Source organism: Mustela putorius, unplaced genomic scaffold, assembly GCF_011764305.1.
Source record: "Mustela putorius furo isolate JIRA1106 unplaced genomic scaffold, ASM1176430v1.1 tig00003996_pilon_pilon_pilon, whole genome shotgun sequence".
In the NCBI taxonomy this organism is placed as follows: domain Eukaryota; kingdom Metazoa; phylum Chordata; class Mammalia; order Carnivora; family Mustelidae; genus Mustela; species Mustela putorius.
Window position 1 is genome coordinate 95,480 of NW_025422134.1, and position 27,246 is coordinate 122,725.

A 27,246-nucleotide genomic window follows, 5' to 3' on the forward strand; every position below is an offset into this window, starting at 1 on the left:
GCTTTTGCACAGCAAAGGAAACAGTTAACAAAATCAAAAGACAACTGACAGAATGGGAGAAGATATTTGCAAACGACATATAAGATAAAGGGTTATTGTCCAAAATCTATAAAGAACTTAGCAAACTCAACACCCAAAGAACAAATAATCCAATCAAGAAATGGGCAGAGGACATGAACAGACATTTCTGCAAAGAAGACATCCAGATGGCGAACAGACACATGAAAAAGTGCTCCATATCACTCGGCATCAGGGAAATACAAATCAAAACCACAATGAGATATCACCTCACACCAGTCAGAATGGCTAAAATCAACAAGTCAGGAAATGACAGATGCTGGCGAGGATGCAGAGAACAGGGAACCCTCCTACACTGTTGGTGGGAATGCAAGCTGGTGCAGTCACTCTGGAAAACAGCATGGAGGTTCCTCAAAATGTTGAAAATAGAACTGCCCTATGACCCAGCAATTGCACTATTGGGTATTTACCCTAAAGATACAAATGTAGTGATCCAAAGGAGCACATGCACCCGAATGTTTATAGCAGCAATGTCCACAATAGCCAAAGTATGGAAAGAACCTAGATGTCCATCAACAGATGAATGGATCAGAAGATGTGGTATATATACACAATGGAATACTATGCAGCCATCGAAAGAAATGAAATCTTGCCATTTGTGAAACATGGATGGAACTAGAGCATATCATGCTTAGCGAAATAAGTCAAGCAGAGAAAGTCAACTATCATATGATCTCCCTGATATGAGGAAGTGGTGATGCAACATGGGGGCTTAAGTGGATAGGAGAAGAATAAATGAAACAAGATGGGATTGGGAGGGAGACAAACCATAAGTGACTCTTAATCTCACAAAACAAACTGATGGTTGCTGGGGGGAGGGGGTTTGGGAGAAGGGGGTGGGATTATGGACATTGGGGAGGGTATGTGCTTTGGTGAGTGCTGTGAAGTGTGTAAACCTGGTGATTCACAGACCTGTACCCCTGGGGATAAAAATATATGTTTATAAATAATAAAAAAAAAAGAAAGAAAGTTATGATGGGAAGATCATATCACCAGTATACACAGATGAATTGAGGAACAGTACTCAAACACATGGACACAGCTGTCCATGTAGGCAAAATTCACAATGACCAAAAAAAAAATAAATAAATAAATAAAAAATAAAAAAAAAACAGTGGGACAGCATAGATATTCAGTGATAGATATGTGGATAGATAAATTGTAGAAGATACTTCCTAGTCAAAACAGAAATGAAATACCATTCGACAATAGAACATGGGTGAACCTTGGAAATGCTAATCTAACAGAGAAGAGTCAGCCTCAAAAGATCACACAGCATAGGACTCCAGTCCTGCCACATACACACCACAGGTGAATACAGAGAGACAGAACTCAGATTGGTGGTTAGTGGGTGAGACTGGGATGAGAGGGATGCTGGAAGGAAGCAAGCAACTGGTTGAAGAGGACACCATTTCTTCTCGAGGTGACAGAAAGTCTTTGGAACTAGACTGAGAGGTGGCTGCACCTCATTGTGAAACGCTAAGTGCCTTTCAGTGGTTCAGGTTAAAGCAGTCATGTCCTGTCATGGGAAGACCATGTCCATTAAGGAAGAGTCAACCATGTCTTGTTCCCCCTTGAGAAATCATTTTTTCTAAAGCACAGTAGGACTACATTACTTGTGGAGCCAGACTATTAATTAATTCACCTGTGGAAGGATTTCATACTTGTTTCCAATTTCAGCCATCATGTATGAAACCCCACAATCATTGAGGTGCAGTTTCGTGTGGACACAAGTTTCAAGTCAGCCAGGTAGATACCTGGGATCATGACAATGGGGTCCTAGGGTAAAACTGTGGTGGCATCTTTTCCAAGCTGCCAAACTGTCTCTCAAAGTGACTGCATCCATTCTTTCCCATCAGGATGATACCCTGCTCTTCTGCAAAATCACCAACAATCAATATTGCAAGTTTTCTGCATCTTATCCCTTCTAGGAGGTCAGTAGGAGCAGGGAAGATGGGTCTGATTCACTCTGGTCCTGACACTGTCAGGGATGTTGACTCCTTGTCTGTGTGCCACTCTCAGTAAAGCTGCAGTGACGGACCCTCATTCTCCTGAATATCTGATGCATTATGACTCCTCATGGAATGGCAGTGTTGCACTCAGAAACCTGGGGCATGCTGCAAGGACAGAGCTCCCATCCCTCATGTAGAAAACCATATCTATCCAGCACACATCAGAGTGAGCCCAAGAGACCAATTTACAGGGATAGCTACACACCGTCACAGGACAGCTTTTACCTGGCCCACAGAGCAAGGGATAAAATGCTTTCAAATCTCCTCTGCCCATAATTCCTCCATGGAGCAGGGCACAAAATAGTGGAACTGAGGCAGAAAGCTGGTGTTTCAAGTGAGTCTCTCATGGTTGTTCCCATATGCCCTATCCTGGTGGAAGATGGAGGAGACAGCCATCACGGGCATTGGGTTAAAGACTCAGCTCTCGGGGCGCCTGGGTGGCTCAGTGGGTTAAGCCGCTGCCTTCGGCTCAGGTCATGATCTCAGGGTCCTGGGATCGAGTCCCGCATCGGGCTCTCTGCTCGGCAGGGAGCCTACTTCCCTCTCTCTCTCTCTGCCTGCCTCCCCGTCTACTTGTGATCTCTCTCTGTCAAATAAATAAATAAATAAAAATCTTAAAAAAAAAAAGACTCAGCTCTCACAGACACCTGTGCTCTTCTTCCCTACTACTGCCAACATAGAGACAGATTGGAGTTCAGGGTCTTGTGATATTCTTGGCCCACCCTGGCTGTGCAGATGTGGTACTGAAAAAGTAAAAAATGTTCATGTCACTAATTGAAGATGGTAAAGCAGAATGTCTTCCAGGAGGACTGTCACCATAAATGTCAAAGCTACTGAAATAGGTTCTTGAATGGATTCGATTCTGAATGGGACATGGGAAGCTAGGGACTTATGAGCCAAGGAGCATAAGAGGGTAGTGGGTAGAAAACAACTAAGAAGAACAATTAGGGTTGGGGTAGGTATTCTGGCAACTTGGGCCTGAGAGGTCTGATGAAGGTTACCAAGGTCATTGCACATCACCTTCGGTCCTGGAGGGTGAGAACACAGCCAGATAGGATGGCGAACAGAAGCCCAAGTATTAGGTTCTGACTTCTCTGACTTTGCAAGATTCCTCTAAAGTTTTGCAAAGAAGTCCAAGCATCAGGCCTAGGAGGAAAAGAGTACATGGATTTTTTTTAGAGGAAAGATTCTGTCAGTCCTTGACCACTGTTTCCACCAGTGATCACACCACCAGTCTTCCACAGGAAATGACCTCTCTGCCCTGTGTGACATTGTGGGAAGCATCACCGTGGTGGCAAGGAACACTGAGTAAATGCATCCCTGCGTGGAAAGTGACATCTCTTCATCAGGGCTCACCTGAAGAAGAGCCCCTCACAATCAGGCTGAGCATTGAAGGGTCAGACATACTCTCACCAGCCATTCGCCAATTAACTGTATTGTAGCTTAAGGCAGAAGCTGGAAAAGCCCTTTCTCTTCCCCAACTGCCTAAAAATAAAGTACACATTTCCACTGTGTAAAAGAAAATGACTTTGACAAAAGACATAAATTTTCTGTCTCCACACCAAGAGAACTACTCTGGGGACAACCTTGCCATCTGAGAGACACTCATATGACTCAAAGGATAAAGGACACTTTCCACACATTCTCTCCCTCTCCTCCCCAACTGATGCCTCAGAAGTACGTAAGCCTCAAACATCTGGACACATTTCTTTGTAAAACCCCAGGCGAAGGCTTGTGAATTGGCACTAATCACTCCCACATCCTGTAAGTATTGTGCTAAGGGAGTTCTTAACCAAGACTGCATGAGAATTTTTGGACAAGCTGGCTGGCCCCTGCAAGCCCTACCTCAATCCTAGTGAAGAAAATGGCACACCTGCAACGACCAAGAAGGTCTTCCACTGGAGTCTGGCCTTAGTGCACTAGTTGAGCTGGTCTGAGTTTGGACTGCATGCTCTGCACCAAGGAAGACATCTCTGGGCAGTGGTATGATGCTATATGCAGGCTGTTGAAATGGGTACTGCATTAAAAAACAAGCACTGAACAATAGAAACTATTGAATTTCTGCCTTAGTCAGAAACCCCCTACTCATATATAGAGGAAAAATCAGAAAGAATGTAGTTGGATGGGCTGTGCAGTCTCTCACAGAGAGAAGGGGAAATGAACCATGAGAGACTATGGACTCTGATAAACAATCTGAGGGTTTTGAAGTTGGGTGAACCTGGTGGTGGGTATTGCAGAGGGCATGTATTGCCTGGAGCACTGGATGTAATACATAAACAATGAATTATGGAACAGTGAAAGGAAATTTTAAAAATAAATAAAAAACAATAATTTGTGCCTCTACTATTTGGAAAGAGCTTCAGGGAAAGAGGAGGAAATATTTGAAATCAGTCACCCTAGTGTTATAAAGAGTCTCTACCAGAGCAAAATTGGGAGTCTCAAGTGGCTTAAGGTCCACTGTTGATCACCAACCACAGAGCCTCTTTATTTGTCTCCAGCTGTTTCAAGATCTCAAAGACAGGACAGTGAAATCCTGGTAGTGGGTATTAAGGAGGGCACATATTGCATGGATACTGGGTGTGCTGCATAAACAATGAATCTTGGAACACTGGAAAAATAAAACAACAATAAAACAAAACAAGCAAATAAACAAGCAAACAAACAAAAACAAAGACAGGTCAGTGAGGAAAACAATCGCCAGCCTTGTCAGAATGAAAAAAATGGGAAACTGATCTATCCAGATGCCATCCCCCCCAGCATGTTCAGTGTCCCCTCCTGGGGACAATACCCCATCTCCTGAAAGGACCAGCTGGTCCACAGTCACACCACAGTGTCCACCATTAATTACAGTTTAAAAGAGGATGGGTGGCTCCTGGTTGGCACAGATGTTTAAGAGACTGTCTTCAACTCAGTTCAAGATCTTGGAGTCCTGGGATCAAGTCCTTCATCAGGCTCCCTGCTTGGCAGGCAGTCTGCTTCTCCCTCTGACTCCCCCTTCTCATGCTCTCTCTATCTCTCTCTCAAATAAATAAATAAAATTTTTTTAAAAATATTTAAAAAAATAGAAGATCGGGACCTGGTTTGATTTCCTAGCTGACACCTCGTGTAAGTCTGCTGTCTCTCAGAGAATATATCTCTACCCATCACCTGAGGATATTGGAGCTACTGTGGTCCCTGTGTAACCATCTCATATCCAGCAACTCAGGGCCCCAATCCAAAGGGTCCCTAACAGGGTCATACCTTTCTGGCTCCTGGCTCCTGGACAGCAAGCCATGTAGGCAAAGAAGTGTTCTGCAATCTACTGCCACCTGCAATAACGGATAATGAAGTTCTCATTTCCTGCCTTCAGACCAAACTTTAAGCTTCTTCCTTTCCCTGATGGGAAAGAAAAGAGCCACTGATTTAGTAGGATATGTAGGATTCATAGTAAAATTTGTCATCTCTAGGACTCTTGTGTTTTGAAATCAGTGACCATTAATGCCTCAGTTTCTGGTGATGGAGCTGCATTACAGAAAGAGGCATCTGCTCAGCTTTCTTGGTAATCCCATTGAAACCTGACTGACACCTTGTCTTTGCAAGTGTGTTTGGGAGAGATCATAAACTTGGGCTAAATATCTCCCTAAATTCTTGAAGTCAACTTACATTCTGTAGCTTCTCCCAAGGCTGCACTCTTGTTCAGCTGGTCCAATACTTGTTCCTCTGTTATCAAACAAATATTACAGACTTTTCTGAAAAGACCAGCTTGACAAGGCCACACACCTCTATCCTAATGTCCAGGGGTCTAAACTCCAGGTTTGAACTAGGACTATCTCACAGTTCTTCAAAGCTCCCCACAAAATGTGTTGTCCACTCTCTGCATTCCTATCCCCAAAGCAAAGACTCATCTAAGTAAACTCCTAGAGAAACATGGGTACAGCTGCCATTGGATTTCACCCTACTCTGCCTTTACAAGATCTCTATAACACAGGGTCCTATCCTTGCCAGATGCAATTTCAGGGAGCTATTCCTTGTTCTGAGAGGCATACACATCCTTTATAGTCCTATTATTAGCTCAGTGCACTCACTGGGTCTCAGCTAACTCAGTGTTAATAACATGTTCACCTGTCACTACGTGGAAATTATGGCATGTCAGCAGGTATCCTAGGACAAGTCGTGCCTCTGGGATACGTGTTATAAGTTCCTTACCATGACAATTAGGCTTTGGGACATCAGGAGCTGTTGCACGCTTACACCCCTACAACAGCTGCCTGGCTACATTAAGTGCCCCACTCCCTCCATTCTTCTCTGACAACTTCATCTTTCCCAAGGCAGCTACAACTCTACAAGCAGTCTACTGAACCCAACCATCCATCACTTTGTATCGTGTTAACACTTTAAATCCAGCTACCCACATACCCCCTTATGAGAGAGAACCTTCTCCAATCCACACAACTGCCTTTGGCTATGGGAATGACTCTTAGAACACACTGAAGTCAACCCTGGCCTCTACTCTGGACTGCTACTGTATGTGGAAAAATATATAAATAGTCATGTTAGTTTGCTCACTCAAACTCTCAGGATACACTCTGCAAAATCTGTCTAAGCCACCAGAATACCAGGTCTTCCAAAAGTTTGCACATCTGAAAACGGGTGTAGCTGCCATAATTTACATCATTCTAGACAAATCTTGGGTCTGCCAGGCTGTTGGCACCATCAGAAGTTCCATGGCTCCCAACCACTGTGATTACTAAGGATGTATTGTCTATGTCCAGTAACTGACGCCCTGTTATAGGCTACTGATCCTGCTACCAAAATGACTAATGGTGCCTCCACAGCACAAGCTATAAGGACACAGACTCTGTCTCTCCAGGGACCACTAGAGCTGGAAAGGCTGACAAATTCAAAGCCGAGAACAGAGTTCCTTCTCCTTTCCCCCAAGTTGGAAATCTGATTTTATCCCTGACTTACATTATTGGTTACCATGTAAATTCCCCACAATGTGAAAAAAAAAAAAAAAAAAACACATGGTACCATGGATGGAGAGACAGTTATCAGATGGAGTGTGCACTGGGTTGAGTCAACATCCTTTCCTATTTCTTCTGACCTTCATGTTTGCACTGACTCCATAAGATAGGATAAGGAAAAAAGAAAAAAAAAAAAAGACAACATGTTCTTCCCAGGAATCCATAAAACCTCTGAATGATTTATTTCTCAGAGAATTCCAGTAAACTCTATCCAGTTTCTGTAGGAGTTCTGTGGAACCCAGGGAGTCCCCAAAGGCCTCATTACCCTCTGGAGCTCTCCCAATGCATTTGATAGTTTTTCTACCATTTTGGTAACTGTCTGCATGCTTGGTGGATGGACAGATGCTGTCTTAAAAGACAGGACATTGCTACACATGGTTAAAGTTGCAGTGCCTGAGATGTGTCCAGGATTTGCCCTTGTGTTAGGGATTCAGCTTGACCAAGAAACTCATATTAGCACAGAGACAAACCACCTGTTTGCAAAGCCTCAGGGGTACTCCTTAGAATTTCATATCCCAGGCCATCCTCAGTCATCACAGATAAGTATGAGGAGGATGAAAAGAATGATGGGAACAGATTGAAATATGAAAATTTGGACACAAGAAGTGACTTTAGGAGAAAACTGTCAGAAATCTGATCTTAAATGCCCAGAATCCATTGCACTTGACCTTTACTGATATTGGAATACTCCAAATTAGACACATGGACTGATGCCCTTTGAAATAGTATTTTATAAAGGAATCCTTAGCTCTACATTCCTGGATTGAGAGAACTTGGTGATGACTTAAGTGGACAAGATAATGCCATGCCTAGCTATGCCCAAGAACCATACGGCAAACTTGGAGCATGTCTTCCACAGATAATGAGGACATAGACTCTGCCCCTGACAAGCCTCAACACCCCTTTCTACCAGGACTTACTCAGAAAGTGCATCATGTCTTTAGGGAGCACACAATGCCACCTTGCTAAGAAAGGCTTTACCAAGTACTGCTGAACACCTATAAAGTAACAGAATGAAAAGGAGACACTCCTGTATTCACTCACAGTCAACAAAATAGACCCAGGTCACCATTGGCAAGACACTGAATGGTCATCCCCATGGACAACCATAGGCAAAGATCCCGAGAAACAATTTTGCGGCTTCAACAGCACATGACATAACCATGTAGGTCATTGATTGAGAAAATGGATGATGACCACGACCTCTTTTCTTGTTGCAGACTTTCTCTTATACAGAAAGCAAACTTTTTTGAGATGAAACCTGATTTTTACTCCATATTGAAGACTGTACTGCACCTCTTGCTCTTCCTAGACTGCCTACTACTGGTCATCCTTCAGACAGTTTTTGCCCTATTACCTGTGCTGCTGACTCAGCAGGTTAGGCCCAGACCGTATTTCAGTTTTCAAGACCTGTGTGCATTAGATTATAAGGACCTATTTTACTGTCCCTGCTCCCCTCCCCCAGAGAACTTAAAAAAAATTCCCAGAAACCAGCTCCAGGTGTGAAAGGCCAAGAAAAACAAGGCTGTACACACCTGGAGTCTATCCCTGACATAAGTACAGCCATCTTGGCAAAGCAAAAGCTGACACCTTGAACTGTAAGAGTAGATTAGCATAAGAATGGCATCCTGAAGGCCAGAAGCCATTTTACTGAGTGTTCCTAACCAGCCAACAGGGCAAACTAACTTGAGATAAGAGAAAGTAGATAAAACGTAAGAAACAACTTAATCATATACCACCAGGGCAGTTAGATGATGGCACCAGAGGGACAAGATGTTAAATAAAGCAAATAGTTAACTTGCATAGATTACAATCTTGCAAGACAGGAGTCTCCCTTGGTTTGCAAATGTCCTGGTGATTTACAACAAAAAGGCTATCTCTTCAATGGCCCAATTTCCAGAGACAAAGGGCTCAGTTCCTCAAGGCCTAAGGTCACCCTCCCCACCATAAAACTGAGGGAGGCTGAGGCAGAAGGAAATGTAAATAAAGTTAAACTTCTTCTAAACCTAAATCTCATTTAACCACCAGTATGGCATCAGGGTGATGCAGGGGTGGCAAAATGTTAAACAAACTTAAACTGTCAAAGTGGGGTGCAAGATATGTATGTAGCTATGAAGAAGTGCCTTGAAAATGCTATATAAAACCTTGGCTTTGAGTGCTCTGGGTTCTTGTTGAAATCCGCTGTGCTGGGCGGATACTTGGACCCCAGCTAGCTGGAAATAAAACTCGCTGTTTGACTTGCATTATCAAGAGTATTCTCTGTCTAATTGAGGGGTGGTAAACTCCATACCCTAACAAAATAATTGGCCTGATGGTCATTTAAGAATACAACTCTGAATTATTTTTCATGCCTGTCAACTCAAGCAGGTGATTCCATCACAGGGATGGATAAATAGAAGGCTGTAATGTCCACAACCAGAACAATAATGTCACTCTGCCTTTCCTTCCACTGAGTTGCTTCAGTCCAGAAACCTTACATGGAAGCTCCAGGGCTGGCACTGGGAGAGAAGATCTCCCTTTGCACGAACACAGGCATGGTGCTGTGTTCTCTCTCCCTCTCACAGACATAGCAAGCAACATGTCAATCAGACATTTTGGCTGATGTCCACACCACTCCAGAGTGTCACTAGATGTTTCAGCATAACCGCCATAGCACAGAGATTCTCCAGACCACAAAATGTATCTTACAGCACTGGGTCCACCTGTGCATGAGCTTGCATAGCTCCGAACTTCCCTGATTAGTCTGCTTAATATCTTGAGTTATATAAAACTGGACCAAAACTCTACACTAAGTCAGTCAGGTGAGGAAAAAGGTCTTATAGCTGTCAAATTAATTGCAGGCCTCCCAGGTATCACAAATGGCAGGTGAACTTGGGAATTCGGGTTGCAGACAGCAGCATGACCAGTGACAGAGGGCCTCAGTTGTCCAGACCAGGAGAACAACTGACCCCCTCCCTAGACCTGGAGTGGCAAACATGATGGTGATGTTGAGGTTGTCAAGATTTTCCACAGGCAGCTGGACACAGGGGTACAGGGTGAAAACAGATCTGGGTTTGACGCCTCTGACATACAAGCCGAAAGGAACATACTAGCTAGATCAGTTACTGCAGTGTGGTCCCCTGCAGCTTCTTTGAGGTCCTCAGTTGCCTGCACAGTATTGGGGATGTGCACCATTAGAGGGGATCTTGGCATTTAATTTTTGGTAGTGAGCTGTAAAGTGCCATATGCTAGTAGGGGCTATAAGGTCTGGCAAATCAAACTGAATAGAGACAAAGTTTGTTTAATGACCAATTCCTTCAAGCAACCTTGAATTATGGGCTCAAATATTCTGTCCCCTATTACAAACAATATCAAGGGGGTATATAGAGTCTTGATCTGGCAGAGGTGGGATTGGCAATCCTACAGCCTACTGATGGGCCCTCCTATCAGAAAAGGCCACTGGGGTTTTTCCCAGTGGCCTTGAGGATGTCAGTACATATATACCTTTACCTCAAAAGGGCAGGGCCAAAGGGGCCACTGTTGCTCAGTTTCAGTAAATTTTTTTTCCAAGAGTGACATCCCATGGAAGTTGAGCCCCTTCTGTTATCCTGTTTATTCTACTGGTAAGCTAAAATGTACCCCTTGCCTATGTTTGGAGGAGTTCCTGGAAAGCTTTGTTACTTGGCTCCAGGATCAATGAGAGCAGCAAAGCTTGTGTATGAGTGGAGGTAACTGGAGCTAAGTAGAGATGTGTATAGATGGTTTTACCCAGAAGAGTGACAGGATCTCAACTGTCAGGTCCTGAGGCAACAGTCTGGGCAGCAGGAAAATTATTTTTTGTCATATCTGGCTATGGCATTCTAATGCTTGCTGTCCTGAATCTGCTATTACCATTAATTATAAAGGCACAGGCTTATACTTAGAGCTGTGATTTATGAAGAACTTCTCATATTCTGGCAACAATGACATCTTATCAGGGATGGCAATGGTCTAGGTTTCATGGGAGCATGACACTAGGTGAAAGGACACACTCATTGTACTTTCACAGTTCTACCTAGACAGGAGGCATGCCACATCTGGGCTTATCATCTGCCGTGGGCCTGAGCTCTCATGTCACAAAAATCCAAGTCCATCAATAAGAACCTCTTTCTTCTTATCTCAGTGGGCTCTGCAAGCTCAGGGAGTCTCTTCCTGCGATCGCTTCCCCTTTTTATGGGGTCTGCATCTCCTTGCCTGGTGGCTTGATGTGCTTTTCATGGACATTGGAGCCAGTGACAATGTGTGGAGGGTCTTCAAGGATCTCCTTAAAAAAATAGACCTCTTATACTACATTGTTTTCAATGAAGGTTGAATTTGGGGGGTTTTATCCACCCCACACAGTGGACACAAGCAACAGCATACAGTCATTTCCACAGACTCATGAGAGCGAGTCAATGTCCTTTCTACCTCCTTGAGGACAAATTATTCCAGGGAATCTCTCATTTCCATGACATACTTACCAATTTCTGGGTCTCACCCACAGTGGTCCTTGGACATATTAACATAGTGGATGGTGACAGGTAATATCTGGGATGGATGTTGCCTCTTCCTCAACTAATTTGTGGTGACCTTCTGCACTATAGTGTCCCACTCAACCTCTGAGAGGTTGGGTATTATTGGCTATAGCACCAGGGATTGGACCCACAGGGTATGCTTACCTTGGCCATATTCTGCACTGATAGAGTTGCTACTGTCATGGGCTAGACCTGTCTCTCTAAGCTATACACCCGTTCTCAGCTGCCACACAGTGTACCCAGCAGCTGGTATTCCCTTTGGCACTAACTTAGGGTCACTTTCCTTTGTTCCAAAGAACCAAATAGACCCCACTACAGGTCCTTTCCTGGGAAAAGTTGCAGACCCCACCATACATGTTAGATTCTCTGTTGTCAACCCAGGACTGTCCCAAATGATTATAGCCCATCTCAACCAGATCCAACAACTAACTTGGACTTGTTTAGAGATGAATAGGAAATACACACATCTAGGAACTCTCCCCAGACTGGTTCCTACTGGTTGGTCTCTGCCAATAGTCTGACCTGTTAGAACACTCACTGTTTATGGTGGGTTTTCCTGACAACAACTGGCATCAACCCAAGCAAATCTACAGAACAACAACAAGCATCAGCTTCTTCCAGAGAATCAGATGTTGTGGTGAACAGGTGAGTCATTGTTAGCTCTAAAGCATTACTGGGGCACAAGCTCTGTTGCCAAACCCCACCTTTGTGGACAATTTTGTTGGGGAGCTACAGCTGCTTTGTTGAATTTAGAACATGCAGACCGTGTCTTAGAAGGAATAGGCATCCATTGACCACACTGTGTTAACAGGTGGCTGCCTTGGCATCTGAGCTCCCACTCTGGGAAAAGGAAACACACCTGTTGATTTTGACTAAAGTTGGCGTTTCAGTACACCCTGCAATGGAAGTGTGGTCCCAGCATTTATGATGAAAAAATCCCAGAAGAAAGGAGACACAATGAACCAGGGAAGGGTTGGTCTCAACCTATGTTCACAGTCAGGAGGATGTAAAAAATAGCATAGCAAGCACCAAACTACACAGGAGGTGGATGCAGCTGAAGTCCCTAATGTTTCCCAGGCCCACTTCTGTATGGTTATTTTTAAAGGTTCCCTTTAAAATCAGAGTGGGAATATCAGGCAGGCCTTTATGTAAGGGTCATGGGGGGGTGAGTGTACATGGGACTCTGTGCCCCATGCTCAGGCAGCAGGTCAGAACAACTTATTTTCTTACCACATATGCTTAGCAACTGTCACTGCTCTGTTCCCTGGAATGCAGACTAAAAGGAAAGGGTGATGATATTCCTAGTGTTCTCTCTTGATGCCAGAGACATCAATGAGAACTTATACCTATTTTTCTGATTGATTTCATGGGATGTAATGTTCAGGATCATGGTCTCAGTCTTCCATATTCAGGAACATGTTCTCCAGGGTGCTATAGCTTATACTGGGTAGGATAACACACCAGACACCCTCCCCTACTTCCCAAAGGCAGCCCAGTGTGGTACAGGCAATATGGGTGAGGAATAGCCCTCCATTGCCCTGAATTCTCCTAGGGACTGCAGAAGGAGAGATTACCTAGACAATGAGAAAATCCTCAGTGCTCAAGAGCATTGTTTTGGAGCAATGTAATGAATTTTCTCCTGCAGAAGCCTGTGACAACTTCCCTTAATTCTTTACCACAGAACCTCAGCTCAAGTACCACCTGTTGACTCAGGTACCTGGACACTGTCTTGGGATCAGTGTGGGCTCCTAGAGTCTTATAAAATATAAAAAAGCCAGAACATGTGCTTTTAATGGTTTATTTCAGAGTGCTGGTCACAGACTTAGTGTGAAAGTTGGGTGACATGTGTTGATAACACTCTGTCTCTTGCAGATCCCTGGAAATGTGGGTGTCAGCTTTGTCACTTCCTTACTGTAGAGTTTCACTCATGCTCCTGTGGGTTGCCTATTGTTGTTTGGAGGTCTGGAGTCTAATTCCAGGATTGGCTTCATCAGCTTTCTCTTTCTTAACTCTAACTGTCTTGATTGTTCTTACATTTGTGGCAATGCCAAACAGGAATACAGCTATTAAGGCATAAATGCGACCAAAGATCACTCTCAGATACACCAGAGATTCATCATTTTGCCTGACAGACCGCATTCTACGTGGAGGGGGTCCACTGTCTGTGCTTCCACCAGTACCTCTATCAATGCAGTGTGGAGGATCCCATCCTATGTGACAATGACAGTTCCTGTTATTGTTGCAAATCCCCCTATGGCTGCATTTCTCAGGTAAACAGTCATAATTCAGCTGAGCTGCACTGCCATTGCAGTAGGTATTGCTACAGATCTTTCCAGGACCACAGGGTGTACCTGGTCTCACATGACCAACATCATTTGCTCCTGTGGAGCGATGTGAGTCCAGCCCAAAACACCAGAATCCTGAGATTAGAGATTGATGGAATCCCACATGTTCTTGCAAGCGGGGGAGGTGTGTGACATTACCACACTGCAGCCTTCCACAATAAATGTCTTCGGTGGCACAAATGTCAGCTTTCATCTTCCCTTCAATTCTTCTGCAGTGTCCATACCTATTGCCTCTTTTATTTATGGTATAGCAGGCATCTGCCCCTTTTACAGCATTTTTACCAAAGATTTCTTGGCAATGCACAGTGCGGTCAGTGCAATTTCCATGATAACAGTAACCCTCTTCTGTGCATGGGGTTCCATCTTGCATATAGAAATCACCAGGGCATGCCAAGGACATCCCACGGCAGTACTCGGGAAGATCACATATATTTTGGATTGGTCTGCAGAGTGTCCCAGGAGGGGAATAGGTGCAATTTGTACAACATCGGCCTGTATTACATTTGCTGTCTATGGTGAAGGTACAATCATTTGTACAGCAGGGGTTGTTGTAACACTCTTTGAAGGAGCCACAGTCACACTCTTCACCTGGATCCAGTATGTAGTTTCCACAACGATCATGGGTCAGGCTTTTATTTAAATATACCATTTCAGCACTGAATAGGCACTCACCTGCCCGACGACCCAATATGTGCTGTACATGTATATAGGAACAGTTACTGAAGGAATCTGTCAGAGATACTGGTCTATGCATAATACACAGGGACCTTCTCTGGCAAGTACAAGTACTCTGATCATAGTACAGACCTATATTTCTTGCCACCTTTTGTGTTCCTGCAATCGACAATAGTAAAAGGTGTCTGCCTAGGTAACCAAGCATGACAAGGTTTCGATTATTGCATATACCATATAAGACAGGTTCATAATCAATATCCTTTGGCCCATCTTTAATCACAATTATGGATGAATGTGGTATAAGAAGTCCATACACAACAGACTTATAGTGTCTAACAAATGGACTATAATGCACATGATAATTATTCATGAGAACTGGATCTCTCTGGTTATAAATCATAATTAATCCAATATAGTAATTTGCATCAATACCTTGAAAAAATGAGTCAATTAAACTACACATCTTTATCAGGAATTGGGCACATTTTGACACATTGTTGAACACAGTATACATTGAGTTGGAACTTAGAATAAGTCCTTTCATAATTCCGTGATGGGATGAATACATCTTACTAGAGATCCTGGGGACAACACTGGCATTTACTTGAGAGAAAAGGGGGTCCATAATCTCCTTATGTCCCAGTTTATAGGTAGGTCCTGTCACATTTGTATCTGCCACTATCTGAGAAACAATGTGCTCAAACCTCTGGGAATTGCTGAGGGGTTTGATTTCATAAGCAAGGTCATCCAACTTGATGATACCTTCAAGACCCCCATAACATGTGTCCACGGTGACCATGGAAAGAGGAATCTCCTCCAGGTAGCCGAGGTAGTAACAGTCTGGAGGGAAGAAGGGATAGTCCATCTGAAAGGCTCCTTGGTCATCCTGAGTCATCATCAGCAGATGTCTGGACCAAAACAGTTTCTTGCGTCGCATGTGGATAATGTGTCTCTTGTCCCCAAAACGCAGACTGTAGGACAGCCAGCCTGGCATCCGAACACCTTTGCCATGGTGCAGCTCCTTCCTGGGAATGACCACCTCAGAGGAGATGTAGCACCATGATGGACGGCTTTGAGAACATTGCACAGGAGCCAGCCCTTCTGAAACAGCAAGGATCAAGAGGAATGCCCTCATGGTGACTGGACCAGCCAGGCTCAGGCCCCTGCTCAGGGATATCTCTCAGTGAGAATGGATCAAGGGAAGATCCGCAGTGAGGGCCTGGCCTAGAGCATCTGACAGAACAGAGGGCTTATTCAGGCTACCAGCACCCCACACCTGGGGGTCACCAGTAGAGATGAGGTCACAGTCACAGGGTGTGGCAGTGGGTCAGCCCTTCTGAAACAGCAAGGATCAAGAGGAATGCCCTCATGGTGACTGGACCAGCCAGGCTCAGGCCCCTGCTCAGGGATATCTCTCAGTGAGAATGGATCAAGGGAAGATCCTCAGTGAGGGCCTGGCCTAGAGAATCTGACAGAACAGAGGGCTTATTCAGGCTACCAGCACCCCACACCTGGGGGTCACCAGTAGAGATGAGGTCACAGTCACAGGGTGTGGCAGTGGGTGGGCCTTAGCTAGGGTAATGTGTGAGAGGTGGGTGGACTATGTGTATGAGTACTTACTTGGAAATGGGAAGGGAGTTGGATCCAGTAGCATCACCATATTCAACACATTCAATCTTTCTTCTAGATATTTGAATATGTAATATACTTTTTTAAAATTTCTTTTTTTTAATTTTTCTGTGTAACAGAATTCATTGTTTATTCACCACACCAAGTGCTCCATGCAATAGATGTTCTCCATAATACCCACCAACAGGCTCCCCCAACCTCCCACCCTCCACCCCTTCAAAACCCTCAGATTGTTCTTAAGGGTCCATTGTTTATCTCCCCTTCAACTTCCCTCAACTCCCTTCTCTTCTCCATCTCCCCATCTCCTCCATTTTGGATAGGTAATATAAGATTTAATGCAATAAACTCCTTTACCAGTTCCATTTCTCATGGTACTGCTAGGTTAGTTTCTGTGGATTACCCACCATAATTCACTATAGATATCACTGTTCCTTCTTCCATGGCATGTGGAGGTAGTCATTGCAAATTTTACCTTAGAGTTATTGAAAGTAATGTTTTGTAATGTTACATGTATTAGTATGTGTCTTATTATGGTTTGTCATTAATTTGAGTGTTTTGATCCTTTTGGGTTTGCTTTGAAGCTTCTTTGAGCTTACTGAGTAAAATATTCCCCAGGTTGTATGTTACTTTTCTTTTTTCCCTCAAACCTGCTGGTGAGAACAGAAGTTTCTGCTGATCATATGTGAGACCCAGGAATTGTTCCCTAATCCTTTCTCTTTGTCCTTCCCTGAGTTTTGGTAACATATGTGTTTAAATTCTCAGCTGAAAGCAGAAGGGTGCTAAGCTTATTTTTGTAGTTAGAATCATGCAGCCTGGGTGTGAACAAAAAAATATTGCCAACCATTGCACTCCCTTCTTTGATTATCTACTGTAAATCCCCTTAAGAATCTGTTGGGTCAGGCAGAAATGTCACTGTTTTATTTTAACAGGAGCATGACTTCTGCACAGGTGGCCAACCTCCTGAATAAAGCTTACATCCCTTTCCAATCAAAACTCATCAGTAAAAACTCATCTCTTGAATATTGGCCTTTCCAGCAAGGGACAGCCAAATTCAGGTTCAGGTAACAATAAATCAGAGAGTGGAAAAGAACATCAAAAACTAATAAAGTTCTGTATGGTGACTAACATAACATAATAAAACAAACAAATGCACAAAATTAAATAAACGAATAAACAAACAAACAAACAAACAAATAAAAATAAATCAGAAAGTGGAATGGCAGTTTCTAGGGGTTGGGAGGAGAGACAATGTTGTATTTCAAGACATAGGATTTTCTGTTATGCAAAATGATTATGTCTGGAAGTTTTCTCTAAAACCCTGTCCCTGTAATTAACAATACTGTGATATACAGTTGAAATTTAGTCAATAGGGTTGATCTCATATTTAGTGAGATCTTCGCTCAATACAAAAGTGAAAGACAAGACTTCTGCTTCTCTCATGAGAGCATACTGAGCTCCATGGATATGGTCTTTCCTGAAAATGTGAAAATCTTTATTACAAACTACTTGCATACTTTGAATACTAGCCCATTATTAGATATGAAATTTGCAAATATCATCTCCTATTCCAGAGTTTGCCTTTTAGTTTTGTTAATTATTTCTTTTGCTCTGTAGAACTTCTTTCCTCTTTGTTTGTTAGCTTATTTTGTTTTATTCTGTTTTGTTTTATTTTAATAATAATTAAGTCCAGAGAGTTTATTTTTTGTTCTGTTTCCCTTGTCTCTTGAGATGTATCTAGATAGAATTAATACAGGTGTTGTCAAAGAGGTCACTTTCTGTCTTCTCCTCTAGGATTTTAATGGTTTCAGGCCTCATGTTTAAGTCTTTCATCCATCGTGGGCACCTGGGTGGTTCAGTGGGTTAAGCCTCTGCCTTTGGCTGCGGTCATGATCTCACATCCTCGGATTGAGCCCCACATCGGGCTCTCTGCTCAGCAGGGAGTATGCTTCCCTCTCTCTCTTTGCCCGCCTCGGTGCCTACTTGTGATCTCTGTCAGATAAATAAATAAATAAATAAAATCTTTTAAAACAATGTCTCTCATCCATCTTGAATTTATTTTTGTGTAGGTTATACAAAAGTGGTCCAGTTTCTTTCTTACACATGTGGCTTTCCACTTTTATCAACCCCTTGTGTTGAAGAGACTGTCACGCCCCCCCCCCCACTGGATATTCTTTCTTGCTTTGTTGAAGATTATTTGACCATATAGTTTTGGGTCAAATGCTGAGTACTCTATTCTGTTCCATTGATGCATATATCTCTTGCTCTCCCAATATCACACTGTTTTGATAACTGTAGTATGGTAATATACCTTGAGATCCAGATGGGTTGATACCTCCAGCTGTGTATTACTTTTTCAAGATGGCTTTGGCTATTTGCAATATTTTTGGTAGGACGGTATGGTCACCTCTGAAAAATGCCAGTTATATCATTAATAATATCACTGAATGAGTAGACTACTTCTGTTATATACACATTGCTCATTTATTTTTATTTTTTCTAAGATTCTTAAATTATCTTTCAGAATAAGAGAAAGAAGTGAAGGAGAAGGGAGTTGAGGGAAATTGGACCATGAGAGACTATGGACTCTGAAAAACCATCAGAGGGGTTTGAAGGGGCGCAGGGTGGGAGGTCGGGGCACCAGGTGGTGGGTATTGGAGAGGACACGGATTGCATGGAACACTGGGTGTGGTGCAAAAACAATGAATACTGTTATGCTGAAAATAAATAAAAAAATTTAAAAAAAAGAAAGAAGAATGCATGACCAGAAGAGAGCAGTAGGCAGAGAGCAAGGGAATAGAAGACTCGCCCTGAATATGACGCCAGACCCAGGGCTCTATCCCTAGATCCTGAGATCATGATCTAAACCATAGGTATATGGTTAACTGACTGAGACACTCAGATGCTATGGGTAATACAGATATTTTAAAAGCAGATTTCTTCCAGTCTGAGAATGGAATGTTTCTCCATTTCTTTGGGTCAGTTTTAATTTATTTTATTTTATGTTATTTTATTTTTTCAGTGTTTCAAGGTTTATTTTTTTTTAATGCACCACACCTAGTTCTCCATGCAATATAAGCCCTCCCTAATATCCACCAGCAGGCTTCAATTTTTTTTTCATTAGTATGTAATAGGTTTCAGAGAACCGATCTTTTACAGCTTTGGTTAGGTATATTCCAATGTATCTTACTATATTTATTCAGTTTTAAATGGGATTGATTCCTTGATTTCACTTTGTGCTGATTCATTATGGGTGTATAAAAATGTAACTGAAGGGGTGCCTGTGTGACACAGTCAGTTAAGTGGCACTTTTGGCTCAGGTCATGATCCCATGGTCCTAGGATTGAGTCCTGCATCAGCTACTTATTCTGCAAGGACCTTGGTTATCCCTCTCCCTTTTTTTGTGCTCTCTCTCATTCTGACAAATACATAAAAATACTTAAAAAAATAATAATAGAAATGCCACTTAAATTACTATGCTGAGTTTGTATCCTGCAACTTTACTTAATTCAATTATCAGTTCTAGCAGATACATTTGGAGGAGTTTTGGGAGCTTTCTATATATACTCTAAAACTGAACTCAAAACACTAAAGAATCCAATTAAAACAAAATGGAAAGTAGACATTTTTACAAGGGAAACTTACAGATGTTCAACAGATACATGAAAAGATGCTCGTCACTTGGCATCAGGGAAATACAATCAAAAACATGAGATATCCAGTCACACGTCTCAGAATGGTTAAAATCGAGAACACAAGAAACGAAATATTTTGGGGAGGATACAGAGAAAAGAGAACCCTCATGGACAGTGGGTGGGGGAGCAAAATGTTGCAGGAACTCTGGAAGACTGTATGGAGGTTCATCAGACAATTGAAAATATAGCTATCCTTTGATTGAACATTCATGCTATGAACACTTATGCAGAGACGGCAGAAATTCAAGAGAAACTTGCAGTCTGATGGTTATGGCAGCATTATCCCTAATAGCCAAGCCATGGTAACAGCTATGCTTCTGTCCATGCACAAATGAATGGATAACGAACATGTGGTTTACAGGTACAGTAGTGTATTAACCATAAGGAAAATGAAATTTTGTCATTTGCCACATATGGATGGAGATATAGACTCTTACACTAAGTGGAATAACACATTCAGAGAAAGAAAAGTAGTATCTTGCTTAAGGCATATGTGTAATTTAAGAAAGAAAACATGAGAGCAAAGGCACAGGGGTGGGGGACCAAGAAACAAACTATGAGTTATAGGGAACAAATGGGTTATCAGAGGGGAAGTGGGTAGGGTGATGGGCCACATAAGTTTTGGGGATTAGGGAGTGCACGTGTTGTGATGAGCAGCAGAAGTTGTATCGAAGTGTTGAATCACTTGTTGAAACTAATATCATATTGTACCCTAACAGGAATTTAAATTCAAACTTAAAAGAAATGTATTTACAGTTTCTGGAGATGGCCTTTGTGGCATACAACACATGAAAAGCATTATTTCAGGAAATCTACTAAGACAAGTAGCAACTAGAGTATGTACATTAAGGTATGCCTTTTCCCTTCCCCATCCCAGCTCAGCACATGTGTACTTACACTTAGCAATAGTGCATAGATAGGGGGCCTTGATGTGCTCTCTCTGCCCTGGGAGACACAAGTTCCTTCCTTATTCATCAGGCCATGGCTTCATAGGGGCGCTGGTCACCTGGTGTGGGGGGCACACAGGGGAGTAGATGGCTGGCAGCATGTTCATGCCCAGTCTCACCACACACCTGCACTGGATATCGCCTCTTTCTTGTCAGATCCTGGAGGAGTCCTCCACCCAGATTGTCCTCATCACTAGTTTAATTACATGCAGACATGGGACAGTTCTGGAACAGTACCATGATTGATACACATGTACTTCCATGCTGGCCAATATTTCATGGACCATTGGCTGTGGTGCATAAACAATGAATCTTGGAACACTAAAAAAATAAGTTATTAAAAAATAAGCTTTATGAATTTATAAAATTTGGGGATTTTGCATCTAAAACAAAGCATGTTTTATTGCCTGTCTTGTCATTTTGTTATTGCTAGATCTTATGCAAGTGCAATGAATCTTTGCTCATGCAGCAGAACCCTACACAGTACTTTCAAACTTGTAGCAATAGGGTCACCCCCACCAGGGATTGCACAGGATAGGAAGAGGACAGTGTAAAAAATGGCAATTGGCTCCCGGATTTAGCCCAGCAGAGAACATACTGCTAAAGAAAAAAAAAAAAATAATAATAAATACAAAATTAAAAAAAGAAAGAAAGAAAGTTCATCTATTGGCAGATCCTAGAAAATAAAATGGACCACATGGGCAGATCCACAGACCCTGCGTTGAACCCTGAACTACAGAGGATCTGAGACCTTTAAACCTAATTGTTTCCCAGGTGTTCTTTGAAACTAATGTTTGCTCTTTTATTCACTCCATGTGATCCTTGCTACAGGAGAGTGTACAGTTGGTGTCCCTTGTGTGATCCACCAGGCATTTTTGGAAAAGATAGCTTATTTTGGAGTGCCACGGGTTCTCAGATTAAGGGGAGGCTTTCCTCCCCTTAATGGATGTAGGATGGATCCTACCCAGAGTCCTGTGCATATTTGTTTTAAATGATGAAATGGAGGAATTTGGGGTGATCATATTTAGAAAGATTTTGGACTGCAGTTTATGCATTTCTAGGCTGAGGCTTTGGGGTCTATAGCGATATGATAAATATATGGGTATTTGGGATGGATGTGGAACTCTGGAGGTCCAACATTTGACTATGGTACCATGGTAATGTTTGGAAGTGGAGGGTGTTCCTTTATATGGTGATTTGGACTTTTGTATATATCCTTGATGAAGAGATAATAATATTCAAATATTCAAGTATTTGAAGGTAAAATACATTAAAATATCTTGAGGGTAGATACACTTGTGGTGAGCATAGCACACCATATAATCCTGTTCAATCACTGTGTTGTCCTCCAGAAACATGCACCAATTTTTGTCATTGACACTTAAGGAAAATGGAATAAAATCTCTGGAGCATCTGGGTGGCCCCCGATATAAAGTCAAGTAATTTTATGAGAGGCAACAGAGTGATGTTAGGCCCCAGCTGAACTGACTCATGTGACCATTGATGTTCTATGGTCCTATAACTGTGAAGGTGGAGAAAGGAGTCATGAGTCTGAAAACGCAAGAGGCTCATCTCTGGAAACCAGGAGGAACAGGTTCAACCCCAGAGCTTCTGCAGGGGTGTAGCCTGCCAACACTGACTGTGGCCTAGTGGACTTGATTTCACGTAGCCTGCCAGATGGTAGGAAAATAAATATGTGTAGATCTTTGCCCCTGTGTGGTACCTGGACACACTGATCACAGGAACTACTACATGGTGGGATGTAAGTGTCACACTTTCATGGAGTCTCATGTTACCCATGTTGTGTGATGGCCAGCAGTACTGACCCAGGGACAGGGTCACTCCCAGAATATAGTCTGTGAGGAGGAGTCTCTGCAGGAATTCATCACTGCAAGGATGATGTGATGATGTAGACTGAGCTTGAATCGGGCACACCTGTCAGCCCATGACTTGTGACCATGAGTTCCTGACTGTCCTACCAGTATATGATGTGTATGATGATCAAATGGAGACTGGGATATAGAAATTCATCTATGCTTCTCATATCCTTTCTTTACCCCAAGCACATCGTCACATTTCTGATGTCATGAGAGAAGATCCAAACCTGTTAGGGATCAAGCTGCAGTCCTGGACTCTGCAGGCTGACACCTATTCTTCCCAGATGTAGCATCTGCAGATATTATCACTTACTGATGACTTAGAGATTGCAAACATCCCCTCTGTAGTAGTAATTATATATATATATATATGATGGCAGAGGGGAATGGGTGAGCCTGGTGCTCGGTATTAAGGAGGGTAATAAAACTTTTTATTTATCATTATTTTATGTATGCATGTATAAAATAATGATAAATAAAATTTTTATTACCCTCCTTAATACCAAGCACCAGGCTCACCCATTCCCCTCTGCCATCACCTCTAAAACTCAGTTTGTTTCTCAGAGCCCGCAGTCTCTCATGTTTCATCTTCCCCTCTGATTTCCCGCAACTCACTTTTCCCTTCCTTCTCCTAATGTCCTCCCTGTTTTTCCTTATGTTTCATAAGTAAGTGAAACCATATGATCCTTGACTAACTTTGCTCGACTTGCTTCATTCAACATAATCTCCAGCCCCATCCCTGTTGATGCAAAAGTTTGGGTGTTTTACACACACACACACACACACTGAATCTTGGAACACTACATCAAAAACTAATGATGTTCTGTATGGTGACTAACATAACACACTCACACACACACACACACACACACACACACACACACATACACACACACAGTATTTTTTACATTTTATAGATGTATGTTTTATTTCAGTCCTTTTTTCACTCCATTACCCTCTCTCTCTCACTTTCACTCTCCCTCTCTCTCTCTCTCTGTGTATATATATATTTTTTCAAAGAAAGTGAAATTTTGGAATTTAATGCCCTTTGAAACACAGACCGAAATTCTCTCAGTCACAAGTGTATCACCTGGTTTTGTCCATCCTGTGAGATTATAATCCTCACCCACTTTAGTTTAGTTTAGTTTTGCTTTTCTGTTATGGTTGCTGACTGCTTGGATTTGTCTATGGTGTATTCTGCTTGGGTCATGGTTCATATTTTGGACTTCTCACACTCATACATACTTTTCTGAGCAAAATGATTGGAAGGAGTAATTCACAGACTCTGAGTAGTATATGTTTCTTACACTATTGCTAATATATAGGACTAACTGAAGCCCCTTCCCTGGATCCTGATGGGTCAAGTTCATTGAGAATCTACTGAAGGTGAATCTAGAGGTTGTACAGGAGAATATCAGGGACACACCCCACCCTCAGACTTCATCAGGTCTCTCCAGACTCCAATAGATGCACCTTACACTAGACAACTGCAGGCACAAAACATCCTGCTCATGAAACTGTCACAGATCCACTATCACTCAAATCCACCCACATGCTCAATGTGTCTTTTCAACATTAAGGACCTTTTGAAATTGCAAAAAAGAATATCTGAACAAGGAAGAGGGGCCAAATGACAGAGAAGTAGGAGACCCTGTTTCAACCCGTCCCCTAAAGTGAGTTAAATATCTACCAGAACACTCTGAAAACCCATAAAATCAGCCTGAGAGGTAGGATTATACACTCCTGGGTTTCCACAGAAACAGAAGACACCAGAGGAGAGGTAAAGCAGAGTGGGAATGCTTGGACTGATATTATAGGATAAGCAGAAGGGGTAGGAAGGCACCAGTAGTGATGCATTGGAATGTAATACCCCAATATGAACATTCCCTGTGGTTGGGGACCAGCATTAACTTGGAGTCTGGTTAAAAGAACCCCCAAAGTGCAAAGGGTCTTAAGGAGAAACTGGTGGAATTGGGTGGTCACAGGCATGGGCCTAAGCCCAGGTACCCAGGATAGCCACCACTGGTGACCATCCATGCCAGAAAGAGTGTGGCAGAGCCTCCAGTTCTTGGTCCCTGTGCTCCTGGATGTGTGCTGCTTGCACTACCACTCAGCTTGGCTCCATGCATGGGAGGGTTGGCAGGTGCTCTGTAGTACCACAGCCTTTTGTCTTCTGTGCACACTGCACAAGCAGGGTCTGCCCACGCGCTCCCCACACGTACCCAAGATAACTTGATGTGGATGCTAACCAGCAGTCTCTAGGACCACCTGGGGAACTGGATGCACCCAGCCTGAGCCTGAAGGAACTTGGTGAGATCTTTGCCTGGGATTCCTCAGCAGCAGCAGCCATGTAACTGGGCACACCCACTACCATGGGCCCAGTTGCCAAACAGCTGTCGGAGCACAGGGAGCCACTGGAAGAGGGCTCTCTGGACCAATATCACTATTGGATTTAGTGGCACAGGGGTACAGAGACAAGCGGGGGATGGGAGTGTCCCCTGAGACAGTGGCTGGGAATGCACACCACCTGTGGAAGCTTGCACTGTTCAGGCAGAGTTTGCAGAGTTTGTGTTCTGGAACACCAAGAGGGGAACAGACTGAGGCTTCTCTTTGAGGCAGAGGTCTGGGTACAGTTTGCTTTACAATAAACCTCCAAAAAGCCACAAAAAGCTGCACGAAAAACAAAAACAAAACAAGAACAACAACAGCAAAAATAGAACAATCCTCCAGAGAACAAAAGCCTAAAAAAATGTTTTTCAAAGCCCAGCACCTTGACAGGGGGCAGAACAACACAGCTCAAGCAAGACTGACTGGAAAATAATATGGCAGGCCCCTACCCCCAGAAGGAAAGCCAAAAGAACAAAAGGACAACCACCATAGTGTCCCCAGAAAACTGTAAAACCCCAACGTCAAGAGGAACCTATAGATTAAGCCCATGGTATTGCCCTAAAACCTGTATATTTTATAGATACAACTTTTTGTTTGTCTGTTTTAATTCATTCTCGGGATTCTTATTATTTTAATTTCTTAAACCTACTTACCATTAGAACCAGAGGTTTAATACAACATATTCCATAATCACCTTTTAACTTGAACTTTTTCATATATACACCTGTGTTTTTCTTTTTCTTTCCATTTTCTACTTAAAAAAATACATTTAGATATAAGCTTTAAAGTAATCATTTTTCCCTATTCACTACTGCCCTGGTATAGAAGTCAGTTTTAATCTCCCTTTATCTCTGGAACATTGAGTTCTTTAACAAAGATACACCAAAGAAGAACCAAACTAACCTTCCTCGCCCACATTAAAATTTACAAGCACCCTCCCACATTTTTCTTCTGTCAGTGCTTCCATGTATTTGTTTTTGTTCTGATATTATATAAATGTTATTCTTGGGGTTAATTTTGGCTGGATTCTTCTTCTTTTCTTTTTTTCCCTTGTCATTTAATTTTGTCAGTCTTTGTCCATTTCTGTTTGTATAGACAGCATGTGGAGGGGTCCTGTGGTTTTATCCAGTCTGCGCTCTGAGCCCTTTTATGGGTGCATTTAGGCCATTCACATTGAGAGTTATTATTGAAAGATACATATTTAGTGACATCAAGTTGCCTGTTAATTTCTTGTTTCTAGAGATTGTCCCTGTACCTTTCTGTTGTGTGTCACTCTTGGGTTCTTCCTCCTTTTGTAGAGCCCCTATGAATATTTGTCTCCTTTTGTAGAACCCCTATGAATATTTCTTGTAGTGTGGGCTTAGTGGTCACATACTCTTTTAAACCTTAGCATTCTTGGAAACACTTTATCTCTCCATTCATTTTGAATGTCAGTCTTGGCTGCACATTCTGCACATAAAGTATTCTTGGCTGTACATTCTTCTCATTTAGTGCCCTGATTATGTCTTGCCAGCTCTTTCTGGCTTGTCAGGTTTCTGTGGACAGGTCTGGAATTATTCTGTTGGTCCTTCCTCTACATAAGTAATATTTTCAGTATGGGACAGGCTTCAGAGCAGGTTTGTAATACACCCTGGATCTCCACTTCAGTGGTCATTACCTGGATCTGTTTGGCTGATAAGTTCCTGTGGATGGGCTTGCTTCCAAGCACATACCTTGAAGACAAATGTGGGTGGGCTGGGTGTGGGACAGGAGGAAGACCAAGTACAGTCAAGGGTTGGATCCCTCCCCTGATCTAGGAACGGCTATGGGAGTGGGTATGGGAGGCAGAAGCAACAGGAAAACACTAAGGTCAGCTGAAAGCAGAGAGCCCAGGTCACAGGATCTTGAGATGCAGGGCTTGAAGTATGTTCTGAGCTACCTCTGGGCAGGAAGGGAGCAAGGAATGAGAAGGAGAAATTGCCTGTGCTTGGCCCATGCCAGCTTCCCACCACTAATGGTACACATCAGCCTACACAGATGACCCAGCCTCGGCTCAAGATGGGCTGTCTTGGGTCCCTCAACCATCAGT

General features: G+C 42.8%; 1 protein-coding gene across 1 annotated transcript; it reads right to left on the minus strand.

The window, feature by feature from the left end:
- Positions 1 to 13,413: 13,413 nt before the first annotated feature.
- LOC123389691 (disintegrin and metalloproteinase domain-containing protein 21-like) lies at positions 13,414 to 15,995 on the minus strand. The gene has a single exon (XM_045071907.1). It carries the CDS (start codon positions 15,778 to 15,780, stop codon positions 13,570 to 13,572), a length of 2,211 nt encoding a protein of 736 aa, XP_044927842.1. The 5' UTR covers positions 15,781 to 15,995; the 3' UTR covers positions 13,414 to 13,569.
- Between the last annotated feature and the right edge of the window lie 11,251 nt (positions 15,996 to 27,246).